Source organism: Ixodes scapularis, unplaced genomic scaffold (genome assembly GCF_016920785.2).
Source record: "Ixodes scapularis isolate PalLabHiFi unplaced genomic scaffold, ASM1692078v2 PGA_scaffold5__190_contigs__length_132052651, whole genome shotgun sequence".
Lineage (NCBI taxonomy): Eukaryota > Metazoa > Arthropoda > Arachnida > Ixodida > Ixodidae > Ixodes > Ixodes scapularis.
Genome location: NW_024609880.1, coordinates 95,332,502 through 95,358,008, shown reverse-complemented (window position 1 = coordinate 95,358,008; position 25,507 = coordinate 95,332,502). Strand labels below are relative to the sequence as shown.

The window sequence follows — 25,507 nt, the reverse complement described above, 5'->3', positions numbered from 1 at the left end:
AAAGCCATACTCTCCTGTGGAGAACAGAACCATTGCCAACTTTCTCGTCGTGAGGCAAACCACTGCCAAGTGATCGCATCCCTCCGACTCGACTGGCCGAAGATCGTGAGCGCCGCCGCGACCGCTGAACGGTTAAACACACACGGGATAACCGAACTGCCCCAGGACTCCCTCAGGTCATGGGGAATCGCTGTAGGAATGCCACCTGGGACATCAAGTTTCAGCACCAGCGGCTACCAAAGCACAATAAAAATAGTAAGTACCCTTTTTTGCAAAAAAAAAAAACAAGAAAAAAAAAAGAAAAAAATGTTTGAACTAGTAGAAATAATATCCCTACATGTTTTTTGAGCTCTTAGAAAATGCAGGCAATCTTGTTTCAGACTCACAAAATTAAAAATAAAAATAAAATTCACTTGTCTTCCTTTTACTGAATGTCACTCGAAACTAACTGATATAGCTCCTGTCAGCATTCTCAAGTTATTCGTTAATTCGTTTTAATGTGAATAAAACAACTGGATTGATCATCTTCCCAAATGTGCATCCTTGATGAGGTGAAAATGACTGGCAAACATTCTATAGAAGCTATAGAATGTTTGCCATTCTGTGAAGTTTCCAAGAAATGTTCCAAGCTAGCTGTGTGGTGAAATTTTGACTGCTCTGCTTCCCCATCAAATCTACAATTTTGAGAATAATATGTCTAAGGTGTAAGATATTTTATGCCTAGAGGACTGATGCATCTGTTGCAATGTTTCTATCCAACTACAGTGATTCCTCTGGCTCTCCTAGACCACTGCTACCAGTTCCAGTATCTCAATGTTGGGATGCTGAGGCAGTTTCGTGACCATCTTCCAGAGGTTGGCACTGGCTAGCATTCGGGAAGCAGTGACGCCCCAGGCACATATGGCCACAGTCAATGGGACCGCCGTGTCCCCACGGATCCTGTGTAACCACGTGTTCCTGATAACATCCAACATGCTCGAACCTTGCCCAACCCAGGACATCATCTTGCAGGGAACGGCACGTCGATCAGTCAATTCCGTACATGCGACGACCCTCCCAAACTTCTCAGCATCACTCCCAACTTCTTGAAGTGATGTATAAATTTCAGCCTGCTACTGACTTGGAGAATTAGAGTGGATACAGGGGCTATGGTTTCATTTACTTCATGCACGAGTGAAGCTGAAGCTATGAGCATGAGCATGTTGCCCTGAACGATGCTACCACTACATGATCGTGCATGCTTGGTAGCAACATTGAAAGCCTGGATCTTGCACTTAAAATGAAACGGAATCTTGCGTCGTGAGTGTTGTGTGTGCATCTGGCAACATCGGCGAGTCGGCAGAAGTCAAGCCAAGGCGAGTCAAGCTGGTTTTACCGAACCGTTTGTCATTCTGGGGACTCGTCGTAAACCACGTGTCTCTTGTCTAACTCCTCTTTTCTGCACGGCCAAGTCGGCCGCCTGAATAAAGCTTTGGGCAACAACGAGAATGAAGAAATTCAAACTCCGAGGCATGCAACCACACTTTTTTGAGCAACGACAGCTTCGTGGCAACTTGGCAGCGACGAGAGCATATGGCGAAAAAAGACGAGCCTAACGTTGTCATCATGGGGCGGCTGAGACATCTCGAAGAGTTTGACCCAAAAAGATTGAAACGTGTCCCCTGTACCATGGAGCGACTAAACGTTTTCTTCATTGTGCTCAACATCGTCGAGGAGTCCCCAATATGCGCAGTCCTGTGTAGCGTTTGTGGACCGACAATCTACTCCGCCGTATGCTCGTTGTGTGTGCCAGTGGACTCCCTATGCGGACATTGTGTTGGAGCTCACCGCCCACTTCACACCGTGCCTGTCAGTGATTGTTCAGTGCTTTGCGTTTCATAAGTGCAGCCAACAGCCTGAAGAAAGCGTCTCGAATTTCGTCCCCGCCCCGCGCCGCTTCTCCGAACACTGCAACTTTGGTGAGACCTTGTCAGCCATGCTATGGGACCGTCTGGTGTGTGGTGTCCTGGACAAAAGGGTGCAGCGTCGTCCCCTGGGCAAACCAGTGCTGGAGCTCAAAAAGGCGTTTGAGGCTGCAGATCCTTTGCCTTTGTAGGATTTGCAGCAACGACATTGATTTCCGTCAACAGCTTAAAGGGGCACTCAAGTGGATTCTGAGATTGTCTATTTATTGGCATAACTCAATCTATGGGCTTTAAGCATCCTAAAAAACCCAAGATAGCATTCAAGGGCAGCCGATTTTCATAGTAAAAATCCAACTAAAGATTGTGGCATGCCACCTTTTCTGTGCCGTAGCGCAGAACACCAGGGGGTGCCACCGGACGGGAAGGCAGCATGGGAGGGCACGCGACAGCCAGTCACGAGTGACGGCTTCTCGGCGGACTGATTTTTCAAAGGCGCACATGTTAGAAAATTTAGTGTGCCGGGAAGCCATTATTCGTAATTGGCTGTCATGTGCCCTCCCCTGTTGCCTTCCCGTCCGATGGCACCCTCTGGCGTTCTGCGCCACGGCGCAGAAAGGAGGGCATGCCACAATTTTTAATAGAATTTTAAATAGCGAGATTGACCGCCCTTTTATGTAATTTCGGGTTTCTTAGGATGCTTAGAGTCCATAGATTGAGTTATGACAAAAAATAGACGATCTCAGAATCCACCTGAGTGCCCCTTTAAGACGATGACCGCCTTCTTTATTGAAAGTAGCTACCCACTCAGCGTTCTGCGCAATGCGAGCAGTCGCGTCTCTAACATTTCGCGACACGACGCTCTATTTCCCCAACCAAGATCTAAACCACCATGCAACACCCTCATCATCACGTTCCATCCCTCCATACCCAGGCTCAGCAGACTAATCATGGAGACCACTTTCCACCTGGTAGACTCTACAGTTATCTCTAAAGCACCCGCCCTAACGTCCTATCGAAGCACAACTTACGATCCCTTCCAGTATGCAGCAACCACTCCGAAACCCCTTCATCTTTACGTTCCATCCCTCCATACCCAGGCTCGGCAAACTAATCATGGAGACCACTTCCCACCTCATAGACTCTACAGTCATTTCTAAAGCACCCGCCCTAACTCTTCCTATCGACAGCCCAACTTACGATCCCTTCCAGTATGCAGCAACCATTCCGAAACCCCCTCATCTTTACGTTCCATCCCTCCATACCCAGGCTCGGCAAACTAATCATGGAGACCACTTTCCACCTCGTGGACTCTACAGTTATTTCTAAAGCACCCGCCCTAACTCTTCCTATCGAAGCCCAACTTACGATCCCTTCCAGTATGCAGCAACCATTCCGAAACCCCCTCATCTTTACGTTCCATCCCTCCATACCAGGCTCGGCAAACTAATCATGGAAACCACTTCCCACCTCATAGACTCTACAGTTATTTCTGAAGCACCCACCCTAACTTCCTATCGACAGCCCAACTTACGATCCCTTCCAGTATGCAGCAACCACTCCGAAACCCCCTCATCTTTACGTTCCATCCCTCCATACCCAGGCTCGGCAAACTAATCATGGAGACCACTTCCCACCTCATAGACTCTACGGTTATTTCTAAAGCACCCACCCTAACTTCCTATCGACAGCCCAACTTACGATCCCTCCCAGTATGCAGCAACCAGTCCAGAAAGCCTCAGACTTTGCTCCCTGGTACCACGCCGTGCGGCACTCCGACATGTCTTGCGTGCAAACACACCGGCCCTCCTTCCAACCTGCCAATGAGAATTCCTCCGGCCCTTCAAAAGTGTCACAATTATTAGATAATGCTGCTCCCCACCTAGTGAAGGCACATCTGAGATATGATAATGACCACTGTGCCCAGTTACGCCAAACGCTCAGCGTCTCTAAGACTCCTCAAGTCCCTTGACTCATCTTTTCATTCACACCCATGCAAACTTGTTGACAAAATTCTGGAAGTCAACTCGTATCTCTATGCCTATGGTCTCACCTGTAAATCAAGGAAACTAGACACTCTCTTGCCCCTAAATGATGAGGCTGCCGTCCAACGCAATGATGATGTCACCATACGAGACGATTTACCCCACACTGCCCCTGAACACGTTATCTTATCGAAGGGCCTGTCCTTCGTCCCTGCACTCCAAAGCCGACCTTACCCTTCTTTTGTTTTTACATGTGAACAGCGAACAATTCTTCTGATACCCACTTCACCCAGCATCCGTCTAACTTTAATCACACCATGTTCGACACCATTAACCCAAAGACTAGTATCCGGACCCCGCTTCCCGCCAAACACCCTGAAACTGGCAGTTCAATCAAAGCATGTCATAGCATCATTGCCAACTCCTCTAGCAAACTAATCTCTAAATACCTGAACGCAACCCCACAAGAAGTTACCGCTCTAAAATCCCTTCGAAACCACACTAACCTCGTAACCAAGCCAGCCGATAAGGGTGGAAACGTGGTGGTCTGCACTCTGTAACGCCTACCCCTCCCTCAAGTTTACCTCACTGATATCGAAATGCGCTGTCATCTTCCTAGACTTGAAAGTCACTGGTGACACACCTCTGTGTACTATAAACCCACTGACAGCCATAGCTACCTTCTTTACTCCTTGATCCATCCTAGATCCCAAATCAACTCTATTCCCTTCTCACAATTCCTTCGCCTCCATAAGATTTGCAGTGACGAAATCGATTTTCGTCTTTAAGACGATGACCGCCTTCTTTACTGAACGTAGTTAGCCACTCGACCTTCTGCACAATGCGAGCAGTTGCTTCTCCAACATTTCGTGGCACTGCTACTGCGACTCGCATCTTCCGAGTGCTCTAGTGGGGCATGTCGGGCTGCTTCAACGCGCGAAGCAGCTTCTATGGCTATGTGGCCTTTTCCTTTTCACTCTTGTCAGCTCAGCTGCACATTACTGCTTGTGCCGGCCCTTATACCACTGCTTCGTCGGCCTGTTCTGGAACTCGTGGCATCATCACTGACATTGCCACTAGTCTCGGGTATCTTGGGGTCAATACCAGTGGCAGCCTTGATGCTGGCTATTGCACTGTCATCGTCAGCCTCACACAATTATTTTATTGCTGTTCTTCTAGAAGGTACCTCACACAGGTTGCTTTCTGCAATGCTTTCACACTGCACGTCTGAAAACAAGTGAGGAGAATGTCACAAAAGTGGCCATGGCTGCAAGAAACTGCCACTTATTTAGAGACAGTGATCCTGGGAACTTGTAGATTCCTCTGTAATGTAGCCAGCTCACTTTGCCTACTTCTATGGTGGCCCCCAGCAGCAGATGTTTTCTGGAACACGTAAATATCTTAAGTAGCAACTGTGCAGCAACTGCATTCAATGTATAGATGCAATACCTTATTAAACAATTTTTAGGATGTTTTGAAATAAAATTGTGCACGTATCATGTAAACACACGTAGCATATTTCGCTTTGAAACAGTATGGGATTATCCAACATCAAAGAAAGCTAGAAATAGAAACATTGACAGACTGACTTCACGCAGCATTTCTTTTTATTTCCTTTTGGAGAACGTCAATGGGAATGCAAAAGCCGGTAAGAAGTCATGGTGGCGAATACTTACACTACGTTTATTACAACAACAGGACATTTACAAGATTTGTACCACTTAAAGAAAAGTAACCACTTTTTGTCGTCTTGCATTCTTCCCAGAATCTCTACTTCGCGGCAGCCAAGTAAAGATTCAAGTAACTTCGCGAGCTGTTGCCAGAGCAACAAACGCGAAATTTAAAGCGCTGCTAGGCGAAGTCAGGTAGTATAAACCACGACCAAGCCGGTCGTGCAATGAACTCGTTCGAGGTACGCAGTGCTGCGACGACCCACACACACAAAACGAATACTAGACGGCCGTCCGCTCCGCTAATTGTTTCGCGTGCTCCTGTTGGTTATGCCCACCGTGAAAGTTATATCTTACCCAAAAATGTTCCTTGAGGTTTCGGTATTGTGATGGAGTGCGACGTATATCTTGAGGAAACGGAGGGCTCCGCCGGTGCAGAACCCGCCGTTCCGCTTCTGCTACCGAAGACATTCGAGGTGCTCGTCTCACATAGTTTGAGTACCGACGTCTCGCGGGACAGGTCGCCTTTTTTTTGTCGGCAGGCGCTCCTTCCGACATCCTAAAAACGCGTAAATGAGGAGCACATCGCAAGTGGAACCAACGAATCGAGAGCCGACTGAGGCGAGCTCGCGACAGGTTCAGTGGTTAATTAGGCCTACTGGATAACAGGAGTCGTGAGTAGGTTAAACAATTAGGAACGTAAAGTGCGTGCGAAATACGCGTTAAAGAAATTATTTTCGTAATTAAAACGATGTAAAAATTGTTTCCGCAATATATGCCTTCTTTTTTTAAAACAATCCCGTAATATGTGTCGAGCGCTGCCATCGAGAGTACGCTTTGCGAGCCGTAAATGAGTTTGGGGAACTCTGTTTACCCGAAATGGCATTTAGGTTAAATGCCATTTCAGTTGCCGTGTGGCAGTGCCTAAATGACATTTACACTGAATGTCATTTGGCGTAAATGCCATTTTAGCTGCCGTCTGACAGGGGTATTAGTTTGGAGCCAATGGGGGCCCTCGTAGCAGACGTTGCGTCTGCCTGCCGTGGGCGCTGCGCGAAGGCTTCTTCAAAAAGCAAAACTGCGCATGGTCCGATGAATGAATGGACAAGTACGGCTGCACTCGTTGAATCGGGCAGCGACTTGCGCCGCATAGCGTCGGTATCATGAGTGACGAAACAAAGGTCAAGTGGCGCGCGAACCTTGACGCATGCATCAGTTTGCAAGGGCATTGTTTCACCGGACGGACATCCATGACGCAACCAACACTGCTACCAGACACGTTAAATAAACCTTTATTAGTAAACTAGGCAATTAAAACATCGTTCACTTGAAAATAAATGAAACTGCCACGCGCTCACTTTCTTGCAGATCAGTGCGATATGTAGCACAGAATATGTGGCAGGGAACATGTGAACAGTATACAGTGCTTCGTACTGCATACTTTTAGGCCCAAACGTGTTTTTCGGCCTCGATGTGCCGAGCCTCGAGATGGCAACAGGGATTGACTCTCCGAGTGCTGCGGGCAAGTAGACGTGCGGGCCTTGTTCATTGAACAGTGAGTCAGCTGTTACTCGAGTGGGTACGGTAGATACAAAGGCTTCGATCACAAACATGTATATTCGGGTAAACACGGTTCAACGTCTTCACGCGTGCGTGGAGCAGTGTTCTTCGTCCTGCCAAACATACTCAGAAAGGAGCGACGTTTTTATTTTACCTTGGAGGTGGAAGGGGTGGGGGATATCAGCAATATCTAAACAAAAATAACGGCTACTTCTGAAGTAATCCTCAATTAATGTTGGTGTCAAGCAATAAAAAAAAAACTTATCCATATTAGTGGGCAGCTAGTTCACGGAAAAAGGCAAGAGCACGCGTGTACTAAACACAACTCCAATGGCGAGAATTTAATACCCTTTTGGTGCTTCACATTTTGGCCACAAGGTCGCGCCAGTTTACTTCAGAAGGTTGGATAGGCGGCAACCTCCCGCTTCTCTCTTTCGCGTCTTTTCCGCTTGGTGGCATCGCCTCCTCTGAAGTTGCTCCACTAATTCCGGATTTGTACTTCCTTTCACCTTATGTTGTACCGCAGCGAAGGCTAGAAGCGCGAGTTCATAACGTTGGCAGCTGCCCTTAATGTACGAGAACTTGTGCCGCCGAGATGCGTCCCAGTATCGCCCCCTGATGGAATTTTTTCACAACCCAGAGTGAGGATGCTTCAGCTTCCTCTGCTGGTGCAAGCACGTGCAATGCCAAGCTTCCATGCACAATGAAAATTAAAACATAACCGCATGAATATCACGAGCGCTACCGAGATACTGCTAAAAGGCTTACCCTTATTCATGGATAAAGATAGAATAAAACAATTAAAACAGGGACAACACAACCACATCTTTCATGCATACTGTCCCTGTTTTAATTGTTTTATTATTTTTTCATCCATGACTTAAACCAACACGCTCTTCTCCCAAGCAAGCTTACCCTTACTGTTTATTTATTCTAATCGGATGGTAGTTAATTGTTGAAAGTAAAAGCTATTGCTAGGTGGCGCAAGCCGCTGTCTGATTCCAAACGTTCATACATTCATCCCTCCATCCATCCCTTCAAGTAGCCTATGGAAGCCAGAAACAGAACCGCAAAGTTCTACGCGGGGACGACAAGAAACGTGGGCTCCTCGCGGAGGCAGACAGACGTCTTTGGCTGACTCATGAGGCTTTTATCTGGGGTGACGCGATGCATCAATAGATCATCTTTTCGAGTGGGCTCCACGGGCACGTTAGGTGGGATTAACCTTCCTTGGCCCCCCCCCCCCCCCCCCATGGAGGACGCTTCGTTGGATTCACATGTGGGTCATTCAAGGGGGTCTTAGAGGTGACGTCAATCAAAGACACTGCTGTATTGATTTCTCGTTCTTTTTTTTTTGCGTGGCGAAGGATGTTAGTTATATTTACTTCATGTTGTCGAAAGGACGTGGAAGAGACTACAGACTTGTCTCCAGACAACAAAGATTTTAATAAAATTTTGAGCACCTCGACCTACGTGATCAGGGTATCAGTGATTGCTTGTTCTTTACCACTTCCATCCCAGGTCACTCCATCCCAGCACAGTTCATCCCAGACACTTCCTATGCGGTATCTGGTGACGTTGCAGGGCTTACTCACTTGATACCACGTCATTTTATCTCGAAGAATTCATCCCGAAAACTTTATTCCAAAGCCATTTCATCCCAAGACGTTTCGTATCAAAACACTTCAACTCAAAAATTGGAAAAAAAAAAAAGAAAGACAATTTGTTGACGTGGTTTTTATTGATTGCAATCTGGCTCGTCCCAATGGGGTTATATGGCGAACGTCTCGGGGGGGAAATGGAGACTTTTTTGGGTTGAAATGTCCGGGATGAACGTTCCGACGACATGGAGACAGCTCAATAACAATGCAATATGTATATTTCACGTCTATGTACAGTACGAATTGGCGTGCGCAAGTCGGTGTGGAGGCGTACACTTGTATACTAGGTTTCACCTTAGGATGAACCGGAGGGTAGTACGTGTCTTTCCGAAAGTCACGAGACGAGCTATGGATCGGCTCGAGTATAGTCGTATTGTCTATCGCAGTGAAATGGAATATATCTGACTAGGCAGCTATTCTTGTCTCTGTGTGTGAATTTTCTTTTCTTGCTGCTCAGCAATATTCCTCCAGGACACCACCGTGCTCCAGAAGAAAGCGAACAAAAACACCAAAATAAAAACAAAAAGTTGACAACTGTTGACACGTTTGTTCCGCTGTGGCGAAATCTGGAGGCGCTAAGAGGTGAAGCCGCGACGAGAGCGACACTGTGGCGCCGATCGCCCAGTGACCGGTTCGACTCGATCTTCTATAGTGTTTTCGTAGAACACAAATAAAGAATCGAAATGAATATTTAAAAAAAATTAGTACAAAAAGCGTAAAAGATAAGTTTATCAGTCTATATTTTACTTTCTTTCTTGAATCAGGCAAGTTTATCCATTGATATTTTACTTTGTGTGCACCGCCTAGAAGCACCTCCGTAGTAAATCCCAGCGAGATACGTTGAGGCTATAATATGGTGCTACAGTCGCTTGTGCTGGTGCCGTGCACCTATTACACCTTGTCAGTGGTTTTCTGTTCTTGCCGCAGTGCATAGAGATTTGGGGCACGTATACGCGGCGTCGCTTGTAGAAGCGTACTAGCGGTGCTGTTGTGCAAGTACTCAAAAGACAGAGCAAGATAGCTTCTTGAGCCACGCACGAACTACATTTTTAAGGTCTTATCAAACAAACAGCACTCTAATTACGTATCTGCGAGGGACGGTCTGTTTGCAAAGAAAATCGTGGTTTTAATTTTCAGCGATTGCATGCGACTCGCAACCTTTTTGCGCTTTATCGCTTTCACGCTTCATCGCGCGATCGATGTCTGCGACGACACCAAGTGCCACGAAGCGCTTTGTGCGACCACCCTTTGGCTTAGTATATATTGAGTGCTTTGAGCAAGCTTTTGCACACTTTTACAGTCACGGCGTCTCCACGTTTGATGTCAGCAACTTTATGCTGCTTTTTTCCATGCAGTAACAGAATGTGGCTGTCAATGGTCCTTTTTCACGTTTAGGAATTAGAGGAATGGAATGATGAAGTTTCGCCATTCCAGGAGTGGGAATGGGTCCATTCCGAGGAGTTGAAAGGAATGGAATTGTCGGAAACTCCAATTCCCTGGAATTGGAATTGAAATAACATGGTGGTGTCCATTCCGCAATACTGGAGGACATTTGCATTCTACCTCTTTTTGGGTGGAGCAGTGCAGCGTACTCAGGACAACCAAGCCTATGAAGGTCCTTTCTCGCGGTACATCTTGAGAGACCCGCTCTGTCGAGATATAGATAGGCACTACATACACGAATAGAGAGGGGCGAAAAAGGAAGAAAAACACTTCACGTATATTTCATATCATCTCGCGCCCAATGGTGTACGCTCTTGCGGCGCGCTCGGGTAATTATAGCACAGCGTAATGCTGCCGGATGTCGGCCGATCGTTGATTCCTTTTCCTTCCTCTTCCGCGAACAAAGTTTCGAGTTCGTGTCACGTGCCACCCAGGAAGAGACGCGTGGGTGGTGGGCGCGGACACGCTGCCAAGTCCTGTATAAATAACTTGACCGATGGTACAAGCCTTTCACCGCATGGGACCGCCAACGCAAGTAGCGCAGCAAAGTTGCGGAACTTCTCGTCAGTTCCTCCTTTGTCACCTCAGCACATTCGTTCGCGATTGTGCTACGCCCATTCGCCACCACCTTCAAGCCGCACTCGCACTGCCCTAAGACACGGTGTTGTCCGCAGACACGACGACAGAACTGTCTGCGGACACGTATACGCCTCAAGCACGTTTGATTCATACATGACAAGCATGCTTCCAACATGTCTCTAAAGACAGTTTTTGTGTGGCCAATGTTAGGGGATCGTCCTACAAGGAAGAAACACGACACAGGCAATGTCTGCAGTCTGATGCGTTAGCAGTTTGGCCGCAGTGTGGCTTCCTAGAGATAGTGTGCGACTCCTTCGTGTCTGCGTTCACTGTACGGTGTCCAGACACAATAGAGAGTTTTAGGGAACCGTTTTTGCACGTGCGATACGGTACGATAGGCCCTCCGGTACGAACTGCGCATGCGCAACCGCAAAAGACTCTCGCAGCTCGTACCGGACGGTCCATCTACCGTATCGGATGTGCAAAAACGGTTCCCTAAAACTCCCTAATGCAAAGAAACAACAAGAAGAATGCACGAATTGAATAATGGTACCGTAATCCGTGTCAAGAACCCGTTGACCAATGGCCACAGCCTTATGTACTGGACATTTGAAAGCAATATAATTCGTCGGGTGACCGCGCCAGCAAAGTTAACAAAGTCACAACAATGGCGTAAAGTTTTTTTTGTTTTGTTTTTTCGAGGGGAGGGGGGCTGGGGTGAACATGACTTGGGGTGCAGAGGGGGGCTGAAGCCGCATAAGCATCCCCCTTGGCTACGTCACTGCAGTCAAAGGGCACTTGCGGGCAGCGGGCCGCGTCCCAGAGATTCGCGGGGCGCGTGTTTTAGACTCCTGGACTAGAGTGAGAGCCCGCATTTTGCAGTAACCAACAAAACTGCAAAGCAAACTACGTCCTTCTGCCGTGCAAAAAAAAAAAAAAAAAAAGGAAAAAAAGTTAAAAACCGGATGGGGAGCGCGTTCTGTGAGGACAGCCCTTCACCCCTTGTTCGCGGCGCCTGTGGGACAACGTCGTACTCCCGATCCAATAGACGCACACAATGGACATTGCATCACCTTCCATCCAGAAAATTACTCCGGGTTCAAAGGAAACAATATTCTCACCGCCGTCCAGTCTCCAGTCAATCCTTGTGACGTTGATGGCGTCAAGTCTACCTTGAGGTACGGCGGTACGCGGTGATAAATGACAGGGTACACAAACTACACCCCCTTCTCCTTTTCTTTTCAAAACATGCACACGTTTCTGTCGTTTCTTTTCACTTTTTCTCCCCCTCGAAACACTCGAAGGAGAGCGGTCAGCAAGAGGAGGGGGCGGTCAAGCTTCAACAAGGCCATTCCACGAGTTGCCCAATAACGTACGCGTGCGAGAGCGGCCGCCAAGAACGCGCCAAAAGTGCAGTGATCAAAAACACCCCGACATTGATAGATCACTGTATATGACCAATTTCGCAACTGTCGTTGCTTGTACTAGTGGGAAAGGTAGTCGGGTTTCTCCGATTTGCGGGAGCGTGCACGCACGCTTGCAGAGGCGCGATAATTGGCTTAATTACTGGCAGCGACCGTCGCTATACTTGTTTACGGTGAATATACAGTTCGCTGCAGGGGTTCTTTGGGTTGAGTGCGACGCGGGTGCATTCGCTCCGCGCACACATGCTGCGTCGCGCGTGAATTTAAATGCCGAACAGGGATGAAAGGTACTTGTAAGTTGTGTGTGCATCGTGTATGAATTATGTATAACGGTGGACTGCACACCAATTACGAGATTTGTTGTGCAGTTCAGTGGGGGAACGTAAAGGAAGACTAGCGCACGAGACATGATGACTCTGCGCCTTGTATTTTTACGAGGCCAAAAAAAGAAACAAAGAAAAAAGCGTGCTCTTGTTTACCATTTACTCTAAAAAAAAGTTTGTGCGTCTACTTTCACGCACAACACTCGGAGAGCCAATCACCGCAACTTACGTAGGCAGCTCAGGGAATGACGATGCGGGAACATATGTTTAGACCAAAAAACGCAGTCTGAGTTGTGACGTTAAGCAATGCAAGAGTGACGTTTTGCATCGCTTAATATGTCACAACTCAGACTGTGTTTTTTTATCTAAACATATGTTTCGGCATTGTCATTCGCTGAGCTGTCTCCGTGATTTGCGGCGATTGGCACTCCGAGTGTTGTGCGTGAAAATAGACGCACAGACTTTTTTTTAAATGTTAACGCCTAAAAAAAAAAAAAAAAAAAAAAAAAAAGATTATTATTATTATTTTTTTTTTTTTTCATCTACGCTAGAAAGACGTAGATATGGATTGAGAGAGGTGCAAAGGGCACACACTTCCATACTTCAGGACATATCGATTTGTGCAAACATTTGCGCATCTTATCTTACCTGTGTGTGTGCAGTTCTCTCAGAGTGTTGTCCTGTCCATAGCTCGGGTGTTGTCCGTGCGATAAGGCGACGCGTATAATGCAGACCAGCCGCCGCGGCGTCGGCTACACACACACACACCAAGACAGACTTTCAAGATTGCCTTTTGTGGACTAGCGCCACGCACTGCGTCCTTCCCTCAGCTCCGCGCGTAGAGGATTGAGACAGAGCGGTCGGTGAGCTCCGCTGCCTACTGTTTCGGTTGGGTGAGACACACTGCGTTTAAAAGACGAAAAAAGAAAACGTTTACGCAACCGAGAGCTGCCAAGATGCGGGCGGGCAAACGGGCGAAAGAATAGAAGAAAAAAACGTGGTAGTTGAAACGGGGGTTTGTTTGACGCATGGCGCCACCGCGTGTTCGCTTCCGCAAACGCTGTCACCGTTGCCGCCTGCTCAGCGTGAAGGTCGCGTCGTCTGCTATTGTTTTGTCGCTTTGTCCTCCATAAAACGTACCACCAGATTCTTTTAACACAGAATCTGCTCGAAAGGTTTAATTTCACGCGAAAAGCGGTATGCTCAAGCGTTCCGTAAAAACAAAACAAAAAATTCGCTATACGCAGGCCAACACAACGTAAAGCATGCGGAATAAATAATCACTTCATTATAATTAATTATAATGAGGGCGTTTTGCCCAGACGCGCAACGGGAATCGAACTTCGGACCGTTCGATCCGTAACCAGGCGTTTTGCTCGGCGCCATGAGAAAGCGAACCGGAGCGCAAACAGCTATGGGAACCTGCGAAAGGAGGAGACCGTCGGTGCGACGAGCTGGCTCCCGAATGACGTTGTGTCTCCCAAAGTGATAGCACGACATCACGGGGCAGTTCAAGGATCCAATGGATAGCGCAGAGAGCGTATCCGAAGGCGCTCGCTACACGTACGCTAAAAAAAAAAAAAAAAAAAAAAAACAACTTTGCTTTGATTATTTTGATAAATCCGAAAAGCGCAGGGGTGTGTCGTGCGTACAACGCATCCAGAACCCTTCCCGTAACCAAGCATAAATAACAAGGCAAGCATAAATAACAACACATTCAGCATGCACGACACATTCTGTGCTCTCGGGGTTTTTCAGGATGATCAAGTTTAAAGTTTTATTCTGGTCTATATACTAAAATAAAGCTTGTACAATTCAGAGATTTCGATCCTTCTTATTGTATGCTCGGCTTTCCCAACACTAGTTCGATTTTTTTTTTCTAAACAAATAGTACACCCGAACCCTTCAATTAATAGGCACTGAATAATGATTTATTAATAATACAGATGCATGAAAAAAAATACAAATATTTCTCTATAACGATAATATAATGCACTTTTACAATGGCACAAAGTTTACATATACATGTGGCAAAAAATATATGTATCAGCTTCTTGCTTTGCAATGATTAGTATAATATATAATCCAAGATACACATAGGTCGCACTGTACAGCTTAAATTACCATATATCTCTTCAACATACAATATACAAGACAGTAATATGTAACAACCAAACAACAAAACAGTCCTCTTCCAGGTTAGCCCAGTCTCCTGACTAGTCTTTCGCCCATTGTCCGCTGCACCAAGCTGACATTTTCAGTCATGTTCAAGGTAGCCACTCTCTTTTACCACGCCACAATTAACAAGCTCCAAACGCATAAAAAAAAACAAGGCAATAAAAAGGTAAAAAAAAAAAAGAAGATCATAATTTGACTAGATAAACATAATTTGTTTCAAATGTCTCAGTTTAAAAACTCGGGCCTCGCACGAGTACTAGGCCCGCGAAAACAAAGCCAAGTTGCATTTCCCGCACAAAAGTAACTATACACAACTAATGCATATATGCAAAAGTGGAAAAAAAAAAGCAACAAAAAATTACATTTTTTATGTACAGGCACACCCAAAATATAGTACAGAGCACTTGACCATAACGGCATTCGGCAAAAGCTTCCACCTCTCAAAACTTTGAATGTGACAAAAACAATAAAAACAGGTACCAAGACAAGCAGTTTGTGCCATGTCCCCATGCTTTGGGCAACAGTTTCTCACTCCTTAAAAAAGAAAAAAAAAGAAGAAAATGAAGGTCAGCTGTTTAAATTGTTTCAGACCTGCCTCGGTGCATTTCGAGCTAAAGCAAGATTGAAACCTCGGATTATACGACGACACAGCAGCCACGGTGCTTTCGACTCCAAATGGTGTGAGGATGGGATGCAAACTTTCAACAGTGTTGTTGTTCTATGTTTTGCGTAATGGACACATGACAACTGACCGGCCTGGGCATACTTTGTCTTGACCTTGAATCGAGGATGAGACGGAATAGGACCTCTCATTTGTACACAACAATGGCAGAACAAAAACGTTTCTTTGCCTCCTGTCACCTCCCTGTCTTGATACACGCAAATTTAACGTTGACTCAACAAGAAGCTGCTTGTTTGGGATGATCACCAATTTCATTATTTACAAAAGAAACAGGAAAAGAATCAGATCCTCTGCAACTGTGCGCCCACACATAGAGAGAGTAGATGGGTTCAGGCTTATACACGAGAAACACCTAGGAAAGCTGACGGCAGAGTGCTTTACATAAAAATGTCGCTGCTTGCTTGTTGCTCTCATGACACACATAGCACATAGCATGTAGAGGACTAACACCGAACAGTCAAAAAGAAGACGAAAGGGAGCGCACAAAAGCAGAGGGGTCGACCACCACAGCGGGGTTCAACATTGCACACTCGCAGAAAAACTTTAAAAGAAAAAAAAAACGTTCTAGACCTGCTCCGCAGTACGAGGCATGCGTATAACACACATTCCAAAAGTTCTCTTGTCCTAAGCAGCTGTGCAGGTTGAGTGCATGTTCATTTCGTGTGTGTGTGCAACTTATAACAAGTATCAGATGGTTCTCTCTTAAAATGGCTGCACTAGACAAATACCGAGTGACGTGGGGGGTAGCTTTGCACTGTTTGTTTTCCACGACCGTATCCACCAATTGGATGACTTTGTATGGCGGAGGGTGTTCGTACGACGAAACGACGGCTTTACGAGTCAGAGAAGATTTTCCTTCTCTCGCGTCAATAAAGAATGGTTTCAGACGACGATCCCACCTTCGCTACTTCCTCTCCTTGACACATAGGCCACGGTAGAAAAAGCCGGCACACAAGTCCAACTGGGTAAGTCATCTCCTCAAATCACCGAGGAGATGCACAGCGCACACTTGACTAGCATGTAGGACAAAGGAAATGACTCGGAGTGAAACTTATTACACTCAAAACGTCTAATGCCCATTTCCAAAATGCTTAGCAGCAAACGGTGGTATAAAATACATCAAGCCCTAGGAGAAACTGCATCATCTGCAGTTTTTCATTCTACTCTTTTTTTTTTTTTTTCCTTTTCTAATTCGAGAGCTAAATTGTATCAGGTCAGCTCAGCTAGCTAAAGATACTTGGATGCACCAGGGTATGGTATGGTATATAAAGCGCACATTCTAAAAAGTTCCGGCACACCTAGAGGTGTGTGTATATATACTTCTAAACACAACTCGTCTCTTTCCTTCGCCAAGTACCCATGACGTTTTTGAGTTGAATGCTTAGTCGACACATACACTGCGTACAGTGGTTGAACCGCTGATGTCACATAGCATGAAAGGTGTAAAACTTGTCTAAAGAATGCCCTGTTCCTGAAGTATGCAACGGGATGGGGAATACTAAAAGAAGTCCTATCCACCAGCTCACTTGTGTCGTGCCAAGGGCAGCCAGATGGCTACAAAATATGCAACCGTTTTATTGAGAAACCATCTTCCTTTCGGCAGATGGTAAATGTGCTCCACAGAGCCTGCTCAGTTCAACTTGCTGCAAAGTTCCTTCTGAAGTGAATGCATTCCAACATTTGAGAGAGTGGAGAGTTCCACTTGAACTTATATCTAAATGGACGCTACGGAAACGATGCATTCCTTCTCGTTAGCAGGTTCGTTCCAAATGTCTAAGTCCGAAAAGAATTCGAGAAAGAAAAAAAGCTTTTATACCAAATTTCTAGCACTGATATAAACACGTTTCATTGGCACAGCTTCCAAATCGTACCGAAGCCCCCCGCAGGAACAATCTAAAAAAACAATGAGAGAGTAAAATCGTAACAGGCATATCTTCGCTACCACCTGCCGGCAACACCCGGTAAGACGTCATGTGCGTCGGGATGTAGATCACTCCAACACTTTGTCTGAAGCAGGTTTTACGGACGACGAAAGCCGAATCCGAGATTAGTCTGCAGTAACCTCCGGAACATTCGACGCACGTTGAACTGTCTGTGGACTACCCCACGAACGACAGATGGTAGACGATCCTGACGAGCGCCGTAGTTGGATGGTCCTGCGTTTCGTCGTTTGTAACTGCACCGCCACTGCACTGTCCCATGTGTGGAGCACATTTTACATTGTTTATCCTCCTCGGTAGTGTGCATCGGCACGTGTTCCTTGGCTCTTTGGGCGAGGGACGTGCATGTCCCCCCAGCTTCCTGTGCAATCTTCGTCGCTTGGGTCGGTTACTTGTCTTGGTCCTCTTCCATCGGCTCATCTTCCTGAGGCGGTTCTGACTTGGGACCACTGTTGGTTGAAAAAAAGGAACAAGGTCAATGTCTTAACTTCCGTTACGGCACAAAAACCACTGCCTGACAGCATATCAAATATCTCCAGGAGGCCTTTTCTTTCAAATAACTTAGCTGAGACAGATTCCCAGGTGCTCATTCCGTTCTAAAGCCTCCCAGTGAGAAACGACCAAAGGACGACTAAAAAAAACTCTTGAAGTCATGTTGCCTCGCGTTCGGCTTTTATAATCTCGTCTGAGCGATTCCGAGAGATGCTTTTATTTTGGGGACGATGTCTTGAAACAGAATGAGGCCTGTTCCATAAATATTGCACTAAAACTTTTTTCTGAGGGGAATCTTTATTTTGTAAAATAAATGTCCTATCTCATCACTTAAAAGAAATAAGATTGGGAGCTTAGCAGTTTTTAAAACTTGCTCCAAAGTTTTAACGAGCAATGAGCGAGTTAATGAGTCAATGAGCAAGTCCGCAACATAGTGCGGCTTCGCTCGCGTTATGATGAAACGGAGTATGCGGAGTGCAAGTTCCGTCTGCTCCTTTTGCAGGGGTTGTAGTGACATCAGAATGCCGAGCTCTGATTGGCTCTGATTGAAGGATAGTGGGTAGACCTCAAGGCAGCTTTAGCAGTGAAATAACGGTTTACTGAAATAACGGTTTGGGAAACTTCCCGTATCAGCGTTTTTTTGGCATAGAAAATTCACCTAGGGTTATTTCAGACACATCGAATGAGGGTTTCCATGGTGCGGGTTTAAATACTGGTTGAGGCTCAAAGGGTACCAATGTTTGCTTACTGCATCTGCACCGCCATGGAAAGCGAGGCCAGGGCTGTCACCGTCTCCACCTCCTCCTTGTCCTTCTGCTGAGCGTCCAAAAGCGAGGAGCCGATGGTTGGTGCCCACTTCTTGATGCAAGGCCAGTGTGGAGCTGCAAAGAAAGTGGGAACACTATGGTTAAAAAAAAAAAGAAGCCCTTTAGAGGTAGGTACAGTCTACAACAATGTGAAAGACTCATTCACGAAGGTGGTTTATGCGACCGTGCTAAGCACACTCTAGCCAGAAACGCTTCATTTTAAGGCAGAGAGTAGACCAAAGGTTCGTTTATTTCCTCACCCCAAGCAATATGACTCTGGCCAAACTGAATCCAGCACAGTCACCTAAAACTGCCTGGTCGAATGGGTCTTTCATACTGGTGGAGACTGTACCGACAGCATCTTACTCAATTTCACCACATGGCAACACTAGGCCTATAAATATGGAATGGAGATGACAAAAATTGTCTCTTGCCATTATTTGAACCCAACGGCGAGCCATTGGGTTCAGAAACATAAAAAAAGTCTGCTTATCTTCATACTTCTTCATAACCACAAGAGGTGTGTGAATATTGAAAACATTGAATATTTTGAGAATAGTGTTGTGTTTGCTATCCAATTCGATTTGCAGCAAACTTTTACTGTTGGATTTCTCGTGTCAAGTTTCACCGCGTCAGACTAGTGCTTTGGAATCAAGCTTCACTGCTTTTCACATGTGTGCTAGGAGAAACGGTCAACTTGTAGGAGTACCTCTGTTCCATCGATGGTCTCGTAAATATTGCTCTACATTGTATGTGAGCCTTCCAACTATAATATAGTTTAGCCCTTGAAGAAAATCTCAAGCTATATATTCAAATAAATAAGGTAGTCTATCTTGCTTGCCAAGTTACATTTTGTTTTACCAAACACACCTTATCAGGGCCTTTTCTTTGTTATAGGGGTGCTCCACAAGTCTTTTAAGCTACCTCAACTAACCATTGTTACTCGAATGTAATGCGACCACAACTGTAATACGAGGGTTGACTTTTCACAGCGCCAAAAAAAACAAGAAAAAAAGAACACAAATGCAACGCGAGTAAAGTGAGGGGAAAAAAAACCTTTAATTATGTTGCACATAGTGGCCAACACCTGCAGTTTCTAAAAATAAAATGAGTTTACTCGTCGCTTTCCCCATCGGTGACGGCCACAACAAGGTCTGCGGAAGCCTTTTCGGCTGGGCTCACACTTGAAGAGCGCTCACGCTGGAGCCTCCACCCACGGATAGTCGATTCTGTCACATCTAGCCGTCGAGCTGCAGCAGAGTTTTCAATTTCCTCAGCCATCAGAATTGCACTTTTTTTAAAGCGGGCGTCATACTGAGCCCATTGCGTTGCCATTTGCTTGAGTCCAGTCGCAGAAACACGACGCAGAAGCCAGCGAAACTTGGGGACTCAGTCAGCTCAGTCGTGCTCGGACACATGGTTAAGCTAACCCTAACATGGGTGCAACGAGTCACAAACAAGAATAGGATTAGATTGGCTGTTGCCAGCACAAGATTGAAAGATCACAAGATTTGTAGTAGCCATTTTAAAGAGCCTGTGCCACGACACCGCCAAGGCAAATTTTGAGGCGTTTCGATTATTACGCGAACCCCCAAATTAGGCGAGGGAAATTTTGAAAAAAAAAAAAACTCACGTTACGTTCGAGTAAATACGGTAACCATATTTTCTGACCCCCCACCCTTAGCTTTTCCGGTATGCTATTTAGTATCGCGAAATTCATAATAGTTATTAAGAAATCGGCAAATGAAAACTAACATTCAAATATGCCACACTTCTCAGTGCCGTGACGTCAATGGCAGGCAGGCTTGCCAGTTGAGCAAGCAGTCTAAAAAATAGTATATGCCAATCATTTGTTTCGTGCTCCAGCTCGGGTACTGGAGCGAGCTTCCAAAGCATTCATTTGACACCATGAAACTGTTTCAAATCAGCTGGGAACCAATTCTACAGTCCAAAGAGTCAACCCCTGCTTTCCAGTGACGTCACTTTTTCGTTGTCGCCAGCAGAGACTTTCAGTTTGAAAAACATGGTGAGGTACCAAAACTGTAAATTCAATAACTTTGCGAAAGAACAATATTTTGACCTAATATTTGGGATACTATTTTAGCAACGTTTGTTGGTGAGTTTAGCAAAATTTCAAGCAAATCGGAGACAATGAAAAAACCTGTGGAGTACCCTTTTAACAGAAGTGTGCGAAATGCTTCCTATGTAATAAATCTTTTAAATAAAAGTCTGACATCAATATATAATTTGAACTCCCGAACAACTGCTTTCCCTTTTGTCCGTTGCTGCGGTGTGGTAGGGTGGCAGAGCTACAAGCAAGCACTGGCTATTCCACATTCAGTTGGCAGTGAATCCCTGAAAGTATGTTTTCTCATCCATCCACAGCTGCGATGCGGAAAAGTGGTACGGCTGTGAACCTGCTGCACGCCGAGTTCGAGCGACAGGCACGGCAGACTGACCTTGAATGGCCGCCGTCCTCTGAAGCACCTGGACGGCTGCCCCACAGGGTTGCCGGGTGACCTCTTCTTCTCTCAGCGGACTCACTTCGTCTCCGAGGAGCGCCGCCACGCACTCCTGGGAGCAGTCGCAGATAGAGGGGAGGTCATACCTGCACGGCCAAAAGGGGTGGTCAGTTTCTTGGTTCTGCTTTTAGTGACCAAAAGCAAATTATAAAAACAAATATTGTCTTTGGGCTGTGGGGATCCCTTTTACAGCGACAGCGGTTATACACACTTCCCAGCAGCATTCGCTTTGTCGGCATTGTGCCGGCCAAAAAACTGTAACAGGACACAAAGCTGTGTCACATGTCATACTGTGTAACATGTCACAGGTGTCACCTGTGACATCAGGCACAGCACATGCACTTAGATTTTGCGAGGCAGCGATGTCTTCTACTTCTACAGTTGTCGGGGGCCACCACAACACAATCCTCACCATAAAGTTTGATTTGTATACACTATTAAATGTAAAGCAAGCCACCACTTGTAATGGTGCCTGTCCCAATTTAATCTTAGGCAGGGATGTTCAGTTGTCTGTGAAGTGTACTTCCTTTCCCACAAACTTTAGTGACCAAAAAGCTGTGTTGTGTGTCATTGAGTAAATAAAGAAGAGATATGCATAAAAGTGGCTGTTGCTAAGTGCAATAACAGCTGATGCTGTCACTCCTTTGCACATTGTGGCGAAAAGCTGCAGATTTTAATAATCGGGACAGGAATTTCGAAATACTGGTAAAAGAGTGATGCTAAAGTTGGTTTAAAATTGAGTGCTGGGCAAAATCGCCTAAAATAAATGAACCCCAATGCTTCTGAAAGATATTATAGACAGCAGAAAAATGGCTCACATATGAAATGACATTGCAACCATGAAGTGATCATCAGTTCGCTAGCTGCATTAGCTCTATCTTCACAAATAAAGACATTTTTGTTTTTTACATAATGTACGTCCACCACCAGATTAGGTTGCACAGTCCAGGGATCCTGGGTTCAATCCCTGACCCTGCCCGTTTTGATCTGGATAGCTACCGATGGTACTGCACTGGCTAAATTTCTTACCTACAATGGAAACACTAGATGCTCACTGGGGATGACTAACTTCCCACACAATTACGATTACTTTTAAAAATTTGGTCGAGGATCCCTCTGTTAGGTGCAATCTCAGTACTAGCCAACTAGTCTGCAAAACTTGCCAACTTGACAACGCTTTGAAAGTTTGCTTTAGAAGAAATATAGTTAAACGGCTAGTGCAAATGATTATGTTGCACCGGTCAGGTTACAAGAATGCCTGGGAACACAACCACCAGGAAAAAGGTCACTCACCCTCCTTCCAGTGCCAACACAACTTTTCCCTTTGCCAAGGTCATGAGTTGCTTTGTCATGTAGGCAAAGCCTGAAAAAGAGGAATATACACTTGTTCACGCATTGGCTTACTCACTCCAAAAAATATTCAAGCATTTTAACCGCAGTTTCTGTATCATGTGTATGCATTCCAAGCAAGTTTTGCTCATATATATCCAACTGTCGTGACAGCAGAATCATTGTATATAAGTAGTTCCTTGATATTAATCAGTCCTGATCAAATGGTTCAGGGTCAGCTAAAACAATATGCTCCAGGGCTTTTCCACAGCGCATTAATAACTGATAATAACTGAAAGAAAAATTAAGGGTGCAGGTCAGCTGGTGAATACTAGGCAATGTAATAAACCGGAGGCCCGGAAAGCGTCAATAAACTATGCATTGCAAAATACTGGAACTTCACGGGAATGCAGCCTTCCATGGATGACTGAATCCGATACTTTCAGCCTAATACAATAGCTGCGTCAAAGGTCAACATATTTTTGTGGAACTTTTGTAAAAAGCCAGAGTAATCCGTCGGCAGCGGCTGCCAGCCAGCTACTTCTCATTGGCTCTACTAAATGGCCCAGCTTCACACACAACCGAGAACTGTTCGCTGCTTTCACAAATTCTCTTTTGCCCAGTTGAACACCACCCAGGTTATCTACGAGCCATAGTATGAAGTAGCCATCCAATGTCCATTGTCAATGGAGAATGCTGGAATTTCACACAAAACAGACCTTTTGTCATTTCAATAAGCCTTTACTTGATAGTTAACGCTTTGTTTAGTGCTGGCAATCGCTTTTGCCCTGGCTAAATTCTTGGCTCTTCATCGTAAGTAGTCATGTGCCAACTAGCCCACCAAACTATCCTAACTCCTTAAAAGATTGCTTCTAAATTTTGGCACAGGTGACATATCGAGCTTTATCTCTCGCATTCGGCGACCACTAACAGGACCATCTTTGGATGAAGCTTCAACATTCTATCATGCACGGCTCATTCATGCGCTGTAAAGAACTCCTAAAGAGTTTTGTTGGGAGACCCTCTACATTTCTTCAAATGATCTTCATAGAGTACTAATCTTTTTACAATTTTTGTTTTGCATGCAGACACAGGAGATGGCTTACACGCTGGTGATATCTGGTAGCCACCAAGCGGGGGCGGGTGACCTGCGGCCGCATCAAAGCCAGCTGCCACCAGCACGATCTCAGGGTCGAAGTCCCGCGCGATCGGCATCACAATGGTCCTGTGTAAAGACAAATGAGGAGCGAATGTGAGGTTCGAGTGTAAGCTCAGGCTCGGAGTCGTTTGAGCGTGGTAGACTCTAGTTTTGTAGTCCTCAATCAAGTCACCGAAAGAAATATCACTAAAAGCTATTGCCCACTTGATGTCCCCCTTGACTCTCCTAAAACAAAACTAACAAAATGCAGAATTTTAATTTCTTTGACAACAAGCGTAACTATGGAGAAAAAAAAAAGTGACCAAACCAGATTAGTGACTGCAACCAGCATGAACATTGCATAAATGACTTGTACTGTGCTAGTTATAGCTCAAATAAGAAAAACATTATAAACAAAAGAATGTTAAGCATGAACAGCATCTGGAGAAAGGTTACCCTTGTTGAAACAAAGCAACAGTAGTATAAAGTTAGAATAAGAAAAAGCTAGAATAGCCTTCCTCATTTACTTAGCCATAGATGAGGCTATGCAGTATTCAAGTTGAAATTAAAAAAAGTTGCAAGTCATAATTATGACTTGCAACTTTTTAACTTCAAGTTATAGTACAGAGCCTGCATCAGAACAGAAAGATTATTATAGAGCAGATACATGATAACTTGGAATTACATAAAACTTGAAACTGTATAACTTGAAACTATAATTTGGAATTATACAAGATATATAAAAGACAGCTGAATTTCATTCCAGTTTATTCATTTGGAAATGCTTAACATTTTGGTACAATTAACTTGGATGTCTGTTCCCATAGCTCATTGCCTGAGGAAAAAAGAAAACCTGGATTCAAAAGTCTGAAGCAATTCAAGTATGTACATGAATACTTCAAAATGATAAATAATTCGGGATCATGAAGGAGTAAACAGGTAATGTTACCTGAAAGCTGCAATGTACTCTGCATCTCCCATCGGCGGATTCAGTGTCCCAGACCACGCAATGTTGACGTTGAACCCCGTTCCATCTTCGACCCCAACCTGCAAGGATGCAGCATCCAGACATTGGCTACTGAAACTCATTGATTTAACCAGTCACAATTCAGAATATTTGCAGATGAGCCTTAGATCCTCACTCGTGTTAACCTCTGCTATGAGCTGGCAGACTTAGTTTCCATTTGTGATATTACTCTGACAGGTTTGGTTGCAAGATCATTTAAAGTGCATGCTCATCATATCATCAACATATCATGTTGATGATATGATTCGAGCTGTTGGTTAGCACAAGAGAAAAATAAACATTGATTGATTGAAACATTGATGTATGACTGGCCAAAAGAGGGTTGATATGGCTCACCAAGTACAGAAAGTTAGAATGGACCTTCCTTTTAGTCTCCAATGTCTAGACATTCAGGCATCTGTCCATATCCTTCAGTTACCGTATTTACACAAATGTAGGTCGACCCATTTTTCAATCTTTTAATCGTAATATCAAGAACACCTTAGCTTGTTACGAGTTTAGCCGGCTGTAACTGTAGTATTGCACTATTCTGTGCACTCATTTTACAAGTTCTTTTTCTTTTTTTAATGTGCGAACGAGTATTATTGATAGCGATTCGCAAATTAGCCCAAATGTACGGCGGTGAACAGCGCACGGTGCGCCCGACTCCAGGGGGTGGCGGCACTTCTTGTAAAAGCCATTCCGGAGGCCACTGGAACAGCCCCACGCCTCACTCCCCGCGACTTCTTTTCGCAGCTTTTCGCACGATTCACGGTCGCACACCGTTTGATCGAGTGTCAAGATCACGCGGAGTGCCAACTACGTTTTTTTGTGCGCACGTGATTTGGGCACTTTAAGATTCTTGGTG

At 45.3% G+C, this 25,507-nt stretch overlaps 1 protein-coding gene across 2 annotated transcripts in view; it reads right to left on the bottom strand.

The window, feature by feature from the left end:
* Window positions 1-14,455: 14,455 nt before the first annotated feature.
* LOC8042022 (histone deacetylase 4) overlaps window positions 14,456-25,507 on the bottom strand; it is a 54,198-nt gene continuing 43,146 nt past the window's right edge. For both annotated transcript variants that reach the window (XM_040219823.3, XM_040219824.3), the window contains 6 exons: window positions 24,583-24,680; window positions 23,602-23,720; window positions 22,460-22,529; window positions 21,104-21,252; window positions 18,587-18,719; window positions 14,456-17,795 (listed from right to left, as the gene is read on the bottom strand). In XM_040219823.3, coding sequence (XP_040075757.3) covers window positions 17,735-17,795; window positions 18,587-18,719; window positions 21,104-21,252; window positions 22,460-22,529; window positions 23,602-23,720; window positions 24,583-24,680 — 630 coding nt within the window. In that variant the 3' untranslated portion in view covers window positions 14,456-17,734. The remainder of the gene's footprint in view (window positions 17,796-18,586; window positions 18,720-21,103; window positions 21,253-22,459; window positions 22,530-23,601; window positions 23,721-24,582; window positions 24,681-25,507) is intronic.